Below are 16961 nucleotides of genomic sequence, written 5' to 3' on the forward strand. Positions count from 1 at the left end.
TGCTGTTTTCCCAAACCGATACTACTTAAGGACCTTTAAGAAAAAGGCATAAATAGCATTTATTTTCTCGAAATTGATTCCTTTTGAATTTATTTATGTCATTTCTAATATACTAGACACTACTACCGCTTTGGAAACAAATGGCGCTCTGATAGAGAAGAAGCGACGTAAGAAACTCTCCCAGCATTCTTTTTTTGCGCTCTTTTTAATGAAATATATAATATTGTACTGTCATTGCTATTGCTATAAATAATCATTATAAGGCGGTCGAGAATAATAAGAGAAAAGAGAATACACCCACATTCAAGGCCGGCAACGCATTTTTAACCCTTGGATTTGCGGATGTCCATGGGCGGCTGCCTCGTCATTCCCCATCACTTGAACCTCTGGCCAGTATACCTCGTCTTAAGTTTAAAAAAGACACCCAGATCGTGCGACTGATATCCTAATTTGTGGCGTGTCAAAATTCTGAATCAGCTGAAACAGTTCTTCGGAACACTCCTCATAACAAATGCTGTAGAAGACACAAAATGAAGCGACGTCTCAAGAAGTTTTCGGAGTTTACTCCTTAAGAATCGATTTTCATATAAGGCGCCCGGAATGAGAAAAATACGGAGAGTAAAACCTACTTACCAAATGACATACCTAGTAAAGTTTTTGGTGCGCATCATTTCTCGCGCACCTTTCACTGTCTTGTATTTTGAAGCTTTATTATATTATTGAAATTGATTTATACTTTCATAAAGTTAAGTGAAAATTCTATAAATTATGGTAGAAAGTGGTGTAAATAATAGTGCTGGAAAATCTGATAAGCACGTGGAAATCTGATTAAACGTTACTTAGTAAGTTACAATTCATACATTGATATGACATGTATTGTATATATAAACATGTGTGCTTTGTATTTATTAAATATTGATTTATCAATATTTATATGAGTTATGCACATAATTAAATGTCTAATTTAATATGGAGAATATATATAAGCGCATTTCACGCTTAATAGACAATTTTTAACCTAACCTTAATAGGTTAGGTATTAATTAAAAAATAAAATAATTTTTATTTTTTAATTAATACGCTTTTATTAGCTTCTGCTGTACGTCTGTTTGTAACCGATCGGACTTAATTTTGTTTAGTACCTGTTCAAAGACAATCGTTCTTGAGGAGTCGGAACTCCAGTCGTGCGTCGGAGCTGACACACACACTTTTTTTAATTCAATAAGTTTAATATATTCATTCCAACTACAGATAACCGAATATTCATAACGGGTAAGCTAAAGTCAAAATAATTTATGAGCTAACTAGTAATTCGTTTCATTCCACACCTGTCTAATTAGTTTAAAGTTTTAATAAAATAATATAATTAATTATGCCAGAGGTAAGTTTGACTTCCAAATACCAACTTAATCTCGTTATGAAATCAGTTAGCGTATAATTATTTAATTAACATTATATTTTTTGTCTTATCAAAGTTAGTATGGAATAAATAGATTTCATAATGGCAGTGGGCAGGGCACATAGTTCGACGGACAGATGGCCGTTGGGCCAGTAAAGTCATCGATTGGCGACTACGTACCGGAAGACATAGTGTTGGTATGCCCACAAGATGGACCGAAGATCTGGTCAAGATCGGCGGAATACGTTGGATGAGGGCAGCACAGGTCCGATCGTCGTGGAAATCTTTGGGGGAGGCCTTTGTCCAGCAGTGGACGTCTTCCGGCTGATGATGATGACAGATTTCTACAATTAATATTTTGTACATTGAATGTCGCCATTTTAGTTACAACGCGTATACACGGAGTGATTTTTGCAGCTGCAAAAGTTGCTCAACATAAAATTTAAACCGAACTCGAGTCAACATTTTATAGTCGGTTTGATTAAAATTGGATTAATTTTGGTAGTAAAGATATCCGCTACATTAAATAGTTCCGATGGTATGTAACATAGATCATTTATACGTCTGGAATGACTGTGCCGTGAAAAAATCGAAAATTGAGGTTGTCTGTTAACCTCTATTTTGAGCAATGCTGGCACACTAATACAAATTAACATACAAATCGCGACTAAGACTTAGCTTGTCACGTATACTAAAGTAATAAACCTGGCCTGTTTTCATCGGTTGTCTAGCAGCAAAAGGCTCTATCTAGACTTATAAATAATCTAAGTTTTAAATACAGATAATAAAATACGTAATTAAATAAATTATGGAAATTGACAAGTTCAGACGTATTAAATGACAGAGAGAGAATTAGTGGAGAGATGGGACTTCCCATAAACAGGTCCAAGACCAAAGTCATGGTGGTGGATAGATCTGGGAAGTTGGAACTAACTGGTGCTCTGGGCCTAGAAATGGTGGACAACTTTATCTACCTGGGTTCCAACATAAGTAACGATGGTTCGTGCGAGAGGGAAGTACGCAGGAGAATTGGCATGGCTAAGTGCGCTATGTCTCAGCTTGGAAGAATCTGGAGAGATCGCAACATTTCCGTAAAAACTAAGACCAAACTGGTACGGACCCTAGTCTTCTCAATATTTTCGTACGGCGCTGAGACTTGGACACTGAAAGCTGCAGACCGCATACGCATTGACGCCTTTGAGATGTGGTGCTGGAGAAAGATGCTCCGTATCCACTGGACAGCATTTCGATCTAATCTCTCCATACTGCGTGAACTCAGGATCTCCTCGCGATTGTCTTCCGAATGTCTGCGCAGAGTTTTAGAATACTTCGGTCACATCGCAAGGAAGGACGATGGAAACCTTGAGAGGCTCATTGTGGTCGGCAAAATAGATGGGAAGAGGCCTCGTGGACGCAGTCCAACACGATGGTTCGATCAGATCCGCTCCGCCCTCGACTCTACGGTTCACAATGCCTTTCACACCGCCAGAGACAGGAATAGATGGAGAGCGATCATACGTGAGAAAGTGATACAGAGGGGTGGTCACGACCCTCAGTACTGAGGATTACGACGCAGGGAGGAGGATGTAAAATGTAAAATGATGCAACAGACACACTCAAACGTCAAATAGTCAATGTCTTACACGAGTAAGTCAAAAAAGTAAATGTTAATTAATACAAAAGTTCTTGAGTACAGTAGCTGCATCATCCACATACACCATAAATAATTAATTGTAATAATAATCGGTAATCTTTGTTGATATAACGGTTGTAATGTTAGAAGTGACATCAAAAAGAATTCTAAAGGAATCAATTTTGAAAAAATAAATGCCTTTTTGCATTTTAGATCAAGAACGCACACATAATATATTCAATAATATATTGTGGAATAAAATCACGGTTATATAGTCCAGTATGCAGATTAAATACATAAATCTTTATATTACGACTTTTATGACTTTATTAAAACTTAACATTGCGACGAAAATGTAAATTAAGTATAAAATTTTAAATGACTGTATTGTGATAAACGGAAGTAAATACTTTTTGTTATAGATAAATTTAAATACATATTATAATATTTATATTTTTTCGAATCCGATAATTTATAAATTTTAACTATTTAATGATTAAATACATATAGAATGGTTATTTCGGTGTTCTTTAAAAAAAAAAAATTTTGGCTATTAAAGTTCATTTGAAAGGTTTTGTTGATTAAACCGGTTTTGAACGGTTTTATTGTTTTTATCTAATATTTGTTTACACAGTTCTTGATTTGTCTCTTGCGGAATAGGGCTATAAAACAAATCCCATAATGTTTGCATTTTGTTATGACGCTTGACATTATTTTGGATTTATTGGATCGTCTTCTCGTACCTATCATTTATATGTCCATATAAAAGAATCTTGTAAATGTTATTTCGGGTTATATAAAAATTTAACTAATAAATTCCGGTGCGGCAATGAACCACCATTCGCAAACGATATATCTCGGAAGAAATATAATAAAATTTTAAAATAAATATAAATATTTTAATGAGTACCAATTTTTATACAGTCATATTAAATTACTTACACCACTACGTGAAGAAATAAGAACATTTCTAAGGTATTAAATACTCTGGCTATTCAGAAATACATAGTTTTTAAAATAAATAGCTTTCGATACCGTCATTCCATACCCAAAATTGCTTGCGTTTTGGTTTTGGGGTACGTGTAGCACCTGACACATTAGAACCAATAAATTACTAGATAAAACGATTAAAAACGTCAAGTTAGATACACAATTTTTTAATTTAAAGGGGCACTTACCTGAAATACGACAATCCATTTCTTTTAAGTTTGGATAAGCTGTTGTTTGGACAGTTTTTCACTGAACACTGTCATTGCGTGGCGTTGTAATTAAAGCGCGGTCGAAGCACAACTGAACGAAAACTCTATCTAATAGACGCGTTGGCAGAGTTTTGCTTCAGACATTTTTGTGCGTAATTGTGAGATTAGTTGTTTATTTTGAGGTAATACGATTTGCGAAGGATAATTAAATTATTGTAGCGAACCATCGGCGGAGGAGTCGAAACCGCTCTTAACCAGTTTTTATTGTACGAGTCGAGTTGTAAATCAAATGACGTCACAGACCACCCACAGATTAATTAAGACATTATACGACATTATGATGTCGGACCGGTTCCATTTTGTGTTAATCACAGACTTACTGGAGTTTTAAAAGTTGGTTAATTATAGGTTATTGGTTATAAGATCGAATGATTAGCGTGAGTCATTCGAATTCGGAAGGTTAATGCTTTCAGTTAGAGGTCGCTTATATATTGGGTAAATACCCAAGAGCAGGTTTTGTATGTATGTATATTGTATAAGCTGCCGTTTAATAAGTTAGCTAGAGTTAAGGGCTCCTTCATAGGTCTTGCTTTGGGGCTAGGGCTCACAAAGCACAAATTCAAGAAATACTAGATATAATATCGTCATCATAATCATCATCAGCTGGAAGACGTCAATTGCTGGACAAAGGCCTCTCCCAAAGATTTCCATGACGATCGATCCTGCGCTACCCTCATCCCACGTATTCCGGCGATCTTAACCAGATCATCGGTCCATCTTGTGGGGGTTCTACCAACACTGCGTCTTCCGGTACGTGGTCGCCATTCGAGGACTTTACTGCCCCAATGGCCAGCTATCCGTCGAACTATGTGCCCTGCCCACTGCTACTTCAGTTTCGCAATCGCAGTCCAAATGACTATATCGGTAACTTTGGTTCTCCTACGGATCTCCGAGCATAGCCCTCTCCATTGGCCTCTGAGCGACCATGAGCTTTCTCATAAGAATAGATAGAATAAATAGATATAATAGAGAAATATAGTAGATTATACAGAGGATAATGATGCATGGTTCTATTCTAGTTCTGCACGGCCTATCTAAAATTGTATAATATAATTTTAATAAGGCTTAGTTGTTATATGATTCAAAAGATGAGCTGTGAGTTTCTCATCAGTTCTTCTTCCCATATCAGGCCCTTTAAGAACTGATGTAGCTTCATGACGTTTACCAAGTGTGTCGCAATATGTTGAATCGCACGCGCATCCAACAATATCAACGTACATAACAGTTTTCAATCCCAAATTAGTTTCTCTAGTCGTAGTCTCTAGATTTAACTAAAGTGACAAATACAGAATACAACCCGGTTACATTATCTCTGGACCTCACGTTATGACGTCACATTGTCGCTTTGTACGGTGTGCAAAACAAGCATCACTAGGATAATAATAACGAAATTATAAAATTAATATATAAACTATTATTTATTTATTCACTATTATAGATTGATGTAAAGGTGTTATGTTGTAATGCTGATTATTATCAGTATTATTCGCTTTATTACAATTTCATCTTAATTTCTACATTTATATATATAACATATTTATAAAAAACAATATTACAAATATAAATATAAAAAATAGAGTTCCGCCAGCGTTGGTTCACGACAATTCCGCCGGTGGTTAGGGCGACAGACTGAGGAACTTCCGCACGATGCGTGCCGTTCCCAAAACAGCTGCTTTCTGTAACTGACCCTTTATCCAGTTATTAAGTGAGAGCCTCTTGAGATGATGGTCGAGGCTCTTTGCTATGAGACCGTTAACGGAAACGACTATTGGGACAATTATTGTTGAATCAACTTCCCACATGTCAGTAACCTCGTGTGCTAAGTCTAGGTACTTCGACAATTTGTCTATTTCAGCTTTCACAACGTTATCATCACACGGAACGGTGATATCAACAATAAATGCCTGACGCTCATTATTATTATCATTATAATGATGGAAAATCAATGAATGAATCTAGGTTAAGTACAAAAAGTATTTATTTATCTTTTATATAATATATTATTGGAACTATTTATAGTGACATAGAACAAAAATATCATGACATGTAACGATAATGAAACTGCAAACCGTAATGACGCAACAGGACGAGCGCGAGGGGGTGAAAGGGGAACAGGAGGGGTTTTCACGTTCCAGGAAGGTCCAGAGATATTTTGATTGTGTAGTTGTTTTATCTGAAAATCAAAAATATCAGTGGTAAAGTCTAGTTTTGCCTAGATATTTGAAAGCTATTCTAACGAAAAACGGGTTTTTAACGTGTGGTTAAGGTGCTGCTTATAATATACATGAATCATGTTCAGAGCTAAAAAGCAGTTTTAAATATAAAATATTTCAGTAAAAAGTGCAACAACATTTCATTTCATTCATTAGTAATCACATCAAACAAATACAAGTACTTGAATAATTTTTATCAATATATTAATTATTATTTCTTTTGTTTCAGGTCGAAGTAAGTATCCAGAAATGGCTTGGGAGGTTTGTTTTACCATTAAGTATATATATGACGTGAAAATATAAAAAAATATATTATTAGCCACTCCTATAACGATTCTGAACGAAATAGTAGATATAAACTGGTTTTAACTGGTAATAGCCGTTAAATTAAAATCCGGATCCATGCTTTGAAAAACTTGTAAAGAGACATTATTCTCTATTTATACGATTTATTGACATGGTAGTGAAATTTATTTTTTATTATTTATTTAGATAGTTACACCAACACCACATCATTTTATAATTAAAATTTTAGCAAGTACACAAGGGGTAGTACAATATCACATGTCTTTATAGGTTTACAATAGTGCGAAAAGAATAACAAAGTTGAACAATTAAACATAATAAAATTAAAGAAATGAAGAGTTAAACAAAAATGATGTAAAATGTAGGAGATGTAAATGTAGAAATATGAAATAATAACAAAGGTATGAAATGAATAAAAATTTACAATAAAAAATTTTGGAAAGTTATTTTTGAACACCTTAACAATACAGCGACATACATTTACAATAACAATTTTTAATTCTTAAAGAACAGGCAAGTATAAAAACGAAACCAAAGCTTACTTACACTCAGCTAAGTTAAAAGTAAGTAAAATCTGAGCAAGGTCTAAGTATGCTCTATAGATGTCAGCCTTAGTGTAAGGCTTTTTATAACAGTTGACAGGTAACTTTCCCTTTTAGGGACATAAAAATTTACACTATATTACTATATTTTTTGTCAAGTATAATAGAGCGTTCAAATGGAGTCGCTTCTGTCCTTCTCATATCTTCTCTTATCTTAAAGCGACATAAGTATTATTTACTTTGGAAATAAAAATAAATAAAATCTGTAGGATTTAAAAAAATAAAATATTAACATTATAATTTAGCGGCTTAACAAATAAACTCAGAATATAGTTGTACCTGATAATAAACCAAGAATATGCAAAATGTTGACTATATTGCTGACAACACTGTTAATACAAAGATAATTCTGAAGATTTCCGAATGTCAAGCAGCCTTGCAAATAAACGCGGGAAACGTTATACGTCCGAATAAACAAAATGTCTATTTGTTAAAATTTTGCATATTCTTGGTTTATTCTTAGGTATAACATAATGCGAAATTTATTTATTTGGCCGCAAATGTTTAGAGTATCTAATGAAAAATGTCATCAAAGAAATGTTATGAAATCGGCGTCGACATCCACGTTTGAAACTGGAACGTAAAAATATTTAGACGTTATATATGCATTTTTCTGTTTAATATGCCTAAGATTATTTATACGTCTAATAGATAGACTGTGACAGTTGAGAAGATGTCGAAAAAATTTGAGGTGTACAACCTCTATTTTGAGCAATGCACGTACACTATCAATAAGTGACGTATATATCGAGTGTAAGACGTAGCTTGTGACGCACACTAAAGTAATAAAACTGGCCTATTTTAATGGGTTGTTTAGCAGCAAGAGACTCAATCCAGACGTATAAATTATCTAAGTTATATGCTTTTAGAATGCAATTTGTGTTTTCAGTAGCTGTCATGTTTTTGTGTTCACAATATGTAGGTATAATTGCACAGTCGAACCTGGATAAGAAAGAATTCAAGGAAGCCGAATATTATTCTTGCTCGTAAATAACTTCTCACTTTAATTTACGAAAGTTTGAGAATAGTTACTCTTTTTATGGAGTGAAAATGTAACAATCATAATAATGCAATAATAACACATTTGTCTATAAATTTTTGAGGTTATTCTTCTTTTGGCGCGTTAGGTTAAAATCATCAGGCTGAACTTGTACGATGCGCGCGCATGACGTCATGCAAATTCGACACCCTGACGTTAGCTGGTCAACTAGTCCATTTGTATCATACTTCAGCTACCAAGACTCTTGTAACTCATATGTCTACTAAACCACAACCGAGGGACGAGAATTAAATAAACATTTGTGTAACTAAATTATGCGTTATAATAATATTTTCATTAGTTCCATTTAATACCTTCTTTATTGGAATTTTTAAGGATTGATAACTTTGTTAGGACAAAGACGTACCTATTACTTCTTGCTTGCGTAGGTGCATACAAACTTTTTTTATATATGTTTTTTTAAGTTAATTATTTTTTTCTGAGATTCCTTTTTACAAATTGAGGTATCAATGATAGTCAAGCAAAGTTATATAGATACAAAGTTATAAAATATTTTCTCTATAAAAGGTTTCCTGCACTGTCACACTCATATAGATATATATTTTTATGACAATAAGGGATTACATGAGCAGGATGTTCAGCTGATGGTTATTGATACGCCCTGTCCATTATATGCAGTGCCACTCAGGATTCTTGATTCGCTCGTCACCTTGAGACATTTGGTCTTACGTCTCATTTGCCCAGTAATTTCACTAGCTACGTCGCCCTACAGACCGAAACACAGTAATGCTTACACATTATTGCTTCATGGCAGAAAAAGGCTCCACATTAATATCTATCTAGGCGCCACGATTCACAAAGACGCGTCAAACTTGTGAAAGTTCTCTCACTTATCCAGTTTTCACTTACCCAGCTTCGACTGTGTGTGTTTAAATAGTTTGTTATTTTTTTAGTGATACCCTCACGTCTGGGATTAGTATACAAATTAAATTTGTACCAAAATTTATGGACGGTCAATAAGTTCGAGCTGATAATGGGTTGCGCCAGACCAGAGATAGGTTGAGACTGCAATACTCCATAATACGTGGCCGGATCTGCGCTATGTAGAGCCTGAAAATGTAGGCCGGTTTGAAATATTACTGTCTTAAAAGGCATAAAAGGGCATTTATTTTCTTAAAATTGATTCCTTTAGAATTCTTTTTGATGTCATTTCTAATATACTAGATATTTCGACCGCTTCGTAACAAATGGCGCTCTGAGAGAGAAGAAGCGGTGCAAGGAAAGTTGTTTGCTATTGAATTGTTGGGGTTGAGCAGGTTTTCAACATTAATTTAGATCCTGTTGATAGAGCCACCACATGAGAGTTGAACAACACATACTAAGATTTACGATCGATGTATCAATCGGACGGTTGGCTCAGTTGTTAAGAGCGCTCGGGCGGAACCCGAGAGGCGCGGGTTTGAATCCCGCATCGTCCATAAATTTTGGTACAAGTTAAATTTGTATATATGTGTGTGTTTACTTTAAATGTTTGTTTATATGTGTGTGTTCTGCATGCTTATTTTTATGAGTCATAAAAAATATGGTGAATAATTACACAAACCGAAAATTCTTACATTTCACGTTCTCTATGGTACATAATACGATTTTCTAGTCACTAAAGTGACATTATTTGAAAAAAAAAAAAACAAATTCAAACAATTAAAAAAAACCTACTAAATTCACCAGATAACTGTGAATTCTACTTTTGATTGGTTAGTTTTAAAGTGACGTCACAAAGATGGCGGACTCTTTTAACACTCTTAACCTCTTTCATCTTCGATCCAAATAAATCAGACAATTCCATATTTTATTTTTATTTTTAGTCACCATATATTTTTATCATTAGAATATTGTTTTGATAAGTAGGTAAATGGCTTTTAATGTTTTGATAAAAGTGAAAGAAATCTATAGATTTGAACCCAGACACAATTTAATTAGAGTATGTGTATTGCAAAGAATATTTAAGTATAGAAAATTAAAATGTAGTGAAAATAATACATTATGTATTAAGTAATCGAAACTAGAAAATGATCGAGTTGATATCGCCGTAGGCTATACCTTAGATGGTTTTGTAATGCGTAATGAGTTACGTTTAAGATTATAATTTGTCACTGTTATTGGTGCCTAATGTAATTCAATATTAGGTTCGTCATTTACTCGTTCCTCGGTCAGGAACGGGTTCGAGTCTTGCATCATGCATGAATTTTGGTACAAATTAAATTTGTGTATTTAATTCAGCTTCACTTAAAAATAAGAAACTGTTAATAAAATAAATTAACTTAAAAATAACAAATATAATAAAAAAAGTAAGTTATGAATCAATTAATAGATGCCTAACTTAAGAGTTTTTAGGCACTTTAAAAGGATAATAAATCCCATATAAATACATTAGCTTGCTTCCGATATGTTGTCTAAATTATCTGACCAATGGGCATTCAGTATAACGCGACCACTCACCTTTGTTGGTTGAATGAATTGTTTGCATTGCGAATATATCGGTATTATTAGTGTACTGGGCTAAGATCAATGAGTTTTCTTTTTTTTATTAAATATAAGGGACGAGACCTAAAATTTCTCAGCGGTACTATAATTATTGCGCTCGTCACCTTGAGACATAAAATGTTAATTCTCACTCGCCCAGAACTTTTCACTAGCTACGGCGCCCTTCAGACCGTAACACAATAATGCTTACACATTACTGCTTTAAGGCAGAAAAAGGCGCCGTTGTGGTACCAATAATCTAGCCAGCATTTTGTGCCAAGGAGCCTCCAACTGGTAGTTCTGTCAAACTTTTGCATCTATGGTTTTCTTTCACTGTTTCTTGTAATTTTAAATGGAAAGATTCATCCCCGCATTGGAACGTGGAAGCAAATATGTTATTGATGTTTGAGTGACGTCATCAGATAGTTGTCAATTTGCAAGTTGGACCTGCCGCCACTATGACATCACCAATATGGCGGCCCATCCCTGTTTCAATGTGAGGGGTTTAAGCTTAAGGCACTTATCCCACCATTTGCATTAGCGAGAAAGCGATTTACTATCATTGACGTACAATAAATAACTAGACTCCCTATTAAACGGTCGTCAAAACGCGTTGTATATACTTAAACATTAACTTATACAGATAACATTAAAAAAATCATTCAAATTAACACCTTATTTCGTGGCAGTAATGTTCAAAGTTTATTGTATATGCTCATTAGAAGCTTGGATGCGAACACGATGCAAGAACATTTTGTTTTAGCTATTTTAATTGAAATGTAGTAATTTTAAAGGAGCACTTACCTGAAATCAGATCTCGAAGCCTATCCGACTGCAGCGGGGCGTTAGATAAGGCGATGTCATATCGCCGAAGCTGTTTACAGCTGCATTGGAAGATGTCTTTTAGTTTTGGACTGGAATCTGGGCTGGGCATCAATATCAACGGCGAATACATCACTCACCTTCGATTCTCAGACGATATCGTATTCATGGCCGAGACCATGGAAACCTTGAGCCATATGCTCGATGGCTTCAATACAGCTTCCATAGGAGTAGGTTTCAAAATGATCATCGACAAGACGAAGATCATGTCAAATGTCCATGTCGTACCTACTTCTGTAACAATTGGGGACTGTGCTCTCGAAATTGTTGACGAGTGGTCTACCTTGGACAAACATTCCAGTTAGGCAAGACCAATTTTGCGAAAGAGTTCACTCGTCGAATCCAACTCGGATGGGCAGCGTTCGGGAAGCTCCGTAAAATCTTCTCACCCCAAATACCGCAGTGGCTGAAGACAAAGGTTTTCATCCAGACGTGGTCGCTAACTATGGGCCTGATGAGAAAGCTCATGGTCGCTCAGAGGGCAATGGAGAGGGCTATACTCGGAGTTTCCCTGCGAGATCGAATCCGAAATAGTGAGATCCGTAGGAGAACCAATGTCAATGACATAGGACAAATGATTGCGAAACTCAAGTGGCAGTGGACAGGGCACATGCACACACGGACGACGTTAGTAGGCCACAAGATGTACGGATGAGACCGATCGTCGTGGAGATCTTTAGAGGAGGCCTTTTTCCAGCAGTAGACCTCTTCCGGCTGATGATGATAACTGAAATACTACACTCCTTCCTTTTAAGTTTGAACGTGCTGTTATTTGGATAGCTTTTCAATGAATACTTGTTTACATTGCGTGCCGTTTTATTCAAAGCGCGGTCGATATACAACTGTACTCTGCCTAATAGACGCTTAGATAGAGTTTTGTTTCAGACAATTTTTGAGTGTAACTTTGAGTGTAGTTGCTTCTTGTACGTCAATGGTATTAATTGTTTCCTCGCTCAAGAAACGTATAACATTCAGCCCATCATTAAAACTATCGGAATACACTCGTGGTGAACGTATGAACGAATTAGCGACCAGAAGTCAGTGTAGTTCCGATAGTTTTGTAGTTGGGCTATAGCGAGTGTTACTCACGCTGTAGTAGAAAATGAATGCTGGGAATTACTTATACTTATAGTTTACTAACGTAGACACAACATCAAGCTAATCTAATTGTTACGATAACCGATTTTGATTGACAAGTCGTAAATAGTCAGCAACGCTTGGAATTAGATCCGTAGTACTTTAAATATTAGACTAGGTAACGCACACATTTGACAAATCAGAATTGGTCACGAATTGTCGGGCTGTCAGATTGTATATATGCTAGTATATTCTAAGTGTATGGTATAACCTCAGATCATTTATACGTATAGATAGACTGTGATTGTTGTGAAAACGTCGAAAAAAAATTGAGGTCGACAGTTAAGTTAGAGACAAACACAAAGTGACAAATCGCAAGTTTAATACGTAGATTGTCACGCACACTAAAGTAATAAGCCTGGCCTGTTTTCATCGGTTGTCTAGCAGCAAGAGGCTCTATCAAGACGTATAAATTATCTAAGGGTAATTTACTATATCTTTGACAGCACAGCACAAATTTGTGGAGCGATTGCTGAAGTGTGAACAGTCAGCGACCAATTACAGCTACCAATATGTGTATCTCTTTCATTTACACGGGATCTATATCTGCTGCACGTTTCAGGAGTGAGAAAATAGTGGATAGTTAGTCGGTTTGTGTGTGACAAGTGCCTTAACGAGAAGATTCTCTGATTGCTGATTCATGTTAAAATATAGCTTATTGTGTGGAGCCGAAGAATCAAAATGCTGCGTTGGTTGGAGAGGACAAAACGCCCTTCAGGCAGTCGGTGCAATATTTTGATCAATTTTAACCGCTGTTAATAATTAATGAATTGGTTAAGATATTGCATCGTCCGCTGAATGGGATATTCATCAGAATGGAACAAACGTAAACTTGTTATGCCTACTACTCGGTTAAGTCAAGTATGTAAGTCTTTTGTGGGGCAATGTATATATAATATGCTTTTACAACATAATCCCAGAAAATATAAAAAAAATATTGTGTGGTAAAGGTTACTATAACATTATTTGGACAGTTTTTCACTGAACACTTTGTCATTACGTAGCGTTGTATTCAAAGCGTGGTTGAAACCATAGACATGGATCCAAATAGATGCCGCGAGTGTATGTACTTTGCGTGTCAAAAAGAGGACAAAAAGAGGAGCAATACTCTTCCTTTGACGCTTTTATTTAATTTTTTATTATTATTTTTATTATGATAATACATTGCCGATTTTAGTTATAAGCAATACCGACTATTGATGTACTGAAAACGTCAACTAATGATGAGGTGAGTGGCTAAACGTTAGGCTCGATGCACTGGCATTTTTAACGACGTCACAGTAGGTACAAAAAAGGGCATGCTTGGTTTTCATACAGACGGAGGGATTTGCGTTATCTACTTGGATCTATGTCTGTGGTTGAAACACAACTGAACAAAAACTCTGCCTAATAAACAGAGTTCTGCTTCAGAGACTTTCTTAATGGTACCACAGATTGGTAATGACACGACCACTCTCAGGCAATAAAATGAGTTTTATTGTACGATTAGTTTCTTGAAAGCGTTCTTCTCAGGCATACCTACTTTTCGAATGGGTAGTAGTTTACCAGATTACATTCTCTACTCTTCCACTCAATATTGATATTTACGAGCCATGTAAAGGCTGAATGTCAGTTTTATTACTGCAGGTCCACGGACTCGAAAACCCAAAAAGCCACCCGGGGATGGACCTACCTCTGACGAGAAGAGACCAAGAACAGCATTTTCCGGACCTCAGCTTGCAAGGTTAAAGGTAAGGAAATTGTTAATGGATGGCAAAATCACTTACCTGTTTTTCTATCAATCGGGTCAAACAGCTCTTCGGAACACACCCCGTGATAAAATGCATTAGAAGAGACATAATTAAGCGATATTTATAAGCAACGCCTAGTGATCTAGCCGTTCACAGAGCAGTGGATCCGCGACAATTTGCAAAACTCTGCGAGTCACTGGTGTTCAGTGACGTGGGCGTCGGATCTGTGCAAGCACGTAATTCATTGACTATCAAACGCAGCCAATGAGACGATTCGTTTCTGCGTTGCTACTATGGAACCTGGAGTCACACGTGGTCCTCAAAATCTACGCGTAGCCAGAGAGTAGAGAGAACCATTCAAAATTGCTGAGATGGTGACAGCAGATATCTTCCCAATTGAACACACAAACCCGGCATAGGGCTAATATTATACCCAGGGTATGTTAAATAGTTTATGTAGCTCGGTCGGTAGACCTGCGTTAGGCACTTGATGTTAAGTCTCATTTGCCCAGTTATTTCACTAGCTAGCTACAGCGACCTTCCGTTCAATAAGTATAAATTAAAATCAATCAATTTCATTACTCCTGTGCTGGGATAGGGGTCAATAATAAGAAACTTTAGCTTTGCTTCTTTTCCAGCACGAGTTTGCAGAGAATCGTTACTTAACGGAGCGACGTCGCCAAGCTCTGGCTGCAGAATTGGGCTTAGCCGAAGCTCAGATCAAGATCTGGTTCCAAAACAAACGAGCCAAGATCAAAAAGGCTTCAGGGCAGAGAAACCCTCTCGCCTTGCAACTGATGGCGCAAGGTCTTTACAACCACAGCACGATACCGCTGACGAAAGAAGAAGAAGAATTAGAAATGAAGGCAAGAGAAAGGGAACAACAGAATCGCCCGGCGTAGATACTAAGATGCTGTTTCTCGAAATTTCTAGTAAGTTAAATAAAACAATAGATAAGCTAGACTGGTTTGAATAAGATTGAGACGCCAATTCAGAGACTCAATTCAATTTTGTTCTCATCGAAATATATCGAATCGAGCCCCATCGTTTTGTACTATCAACAAAATTGAATGGTGTCCCACCTTAATGTCATCATCCTACAGTCATAATGAACAAGTGCGTCGAAATTTGCTTAAACATACATTTCATAAGTAACTGTTATCAAATGATAATAAAATTATTAGACTCTGACTTTGTTATTAATAAGCGCGAAGTAAAGTTACTCCTAATTTAGAACTTTTTGTCTTTATCTTACCTTTGTCACTACAGAATTACATGACAGGGAGAAGTAATTTTAAACTTGGCGTAACTTTACACCGCGTTTATTATTAAAGATTTTATTTAAGACACTGACAGTCCACCAATTGTCATACAATCTTTTTCGTGAAAATGTAAACCTAACTGCTTTTATGATTTTCTAAGTAACTTTCATGATTTCAAAAAATTGTCAGCAAAGTGGATCATGAATCAATTTTGTCGATGGTACCTTAAATCTTTACTTTCTCTATCATCAAGAAAAGCCTGAACTTCAAGATATTAAAGCAAAAAGTGTGTTCTATTAAGTTGTTTGTCGTGTACTAAATTATGATGTAGCTCATTTGAATGATTCTTCATTTGAAGCCAAGCCAATTGAGACCATAGAGGATGTAACAGAGGAAGCCAAATGAGTTCTCGTAATAAAGCGCTTTTCCGTACTTCTTTCAGCCCTCACATATAATGGTGCGTACAGATTGGTGAAACGTAACATTAAATGTATCATGCAATGAAAGAATTCGCCGTATACATCGCTGCAATAAATCATGTAACACACTTTGTAACAATTTCTCATAATTAGGACGTCTTGTGCGCGCAAAACAAGCATTACACGCGCACGCTACGAGCATTACAAGCCGCGCGCGGAGTGACCCGTGATTTGTCGGTTTTTCCAACAAATAATATACAAATACAAAATATTTTATTTTGTCTCAAAAGAAAACGTATAATACATAAAACGATGGTTACTACATAATTACAATACTTACGACACAACATAATACATCACAACCAATTAGGTACAAATATTAAGAAGAAGTTTATATGTTTGATAAACGTATCTAGAGAAGTAGGTACGAAATTTTTATTGCTAGGACCTCTTCATAAACTAGGTATATACAGACAGTAGGTTTGTTTGAAACAGATATAAAAGCTGGTGCCTTATTCCGCAAAATCCACAAAAAAGCTGTATTGCTGGAAATTAGGTAGTCTACGTTACGACAACAATCAACGAGTACATGGCTG

The 16961-nt window shown here is 35.9% G+C and overlaps 1 protein-coding gene across 1 annotated transcript in view; it reads left to right on the forward strand.

The window, feature by feature from the left end:
* Window positions 1–7570, forward strand: part of LOC126971429 (homeobox protein invected-like) — a 93882-nt gene extending 86312 nt beyond the window's left edge. The window contains exon 4 of the mRNA XM_050817748.1: window positions 6734–7570. Within this exon, the coding sequence (XP_050673705.1) occupies window positions 6734–6807 (74 nt within the window). The 3' untranslated portion in view covers window positions 6808–7570. The remainder of the gene's footprint in view (window positions 1–6733) is intronic.
* The last annotated feature ends 9391 nt before the right edge of the window (window positions 7571–16961 follow it).

Source organism: Leptidea sinapis, chromosome 23 (assembly GCF_905404315.1).
Source record: "Leptidea sinapis chromosome 23, ilLepSina1.1, whole genome shotgun sequence".
NCBI classification, from domain to species: Eukaryota; Metazoa; Arthropoda; class Insecta; order Lepidoptera; family Pieridae; genus Leptidea; species Leptidea sinapis.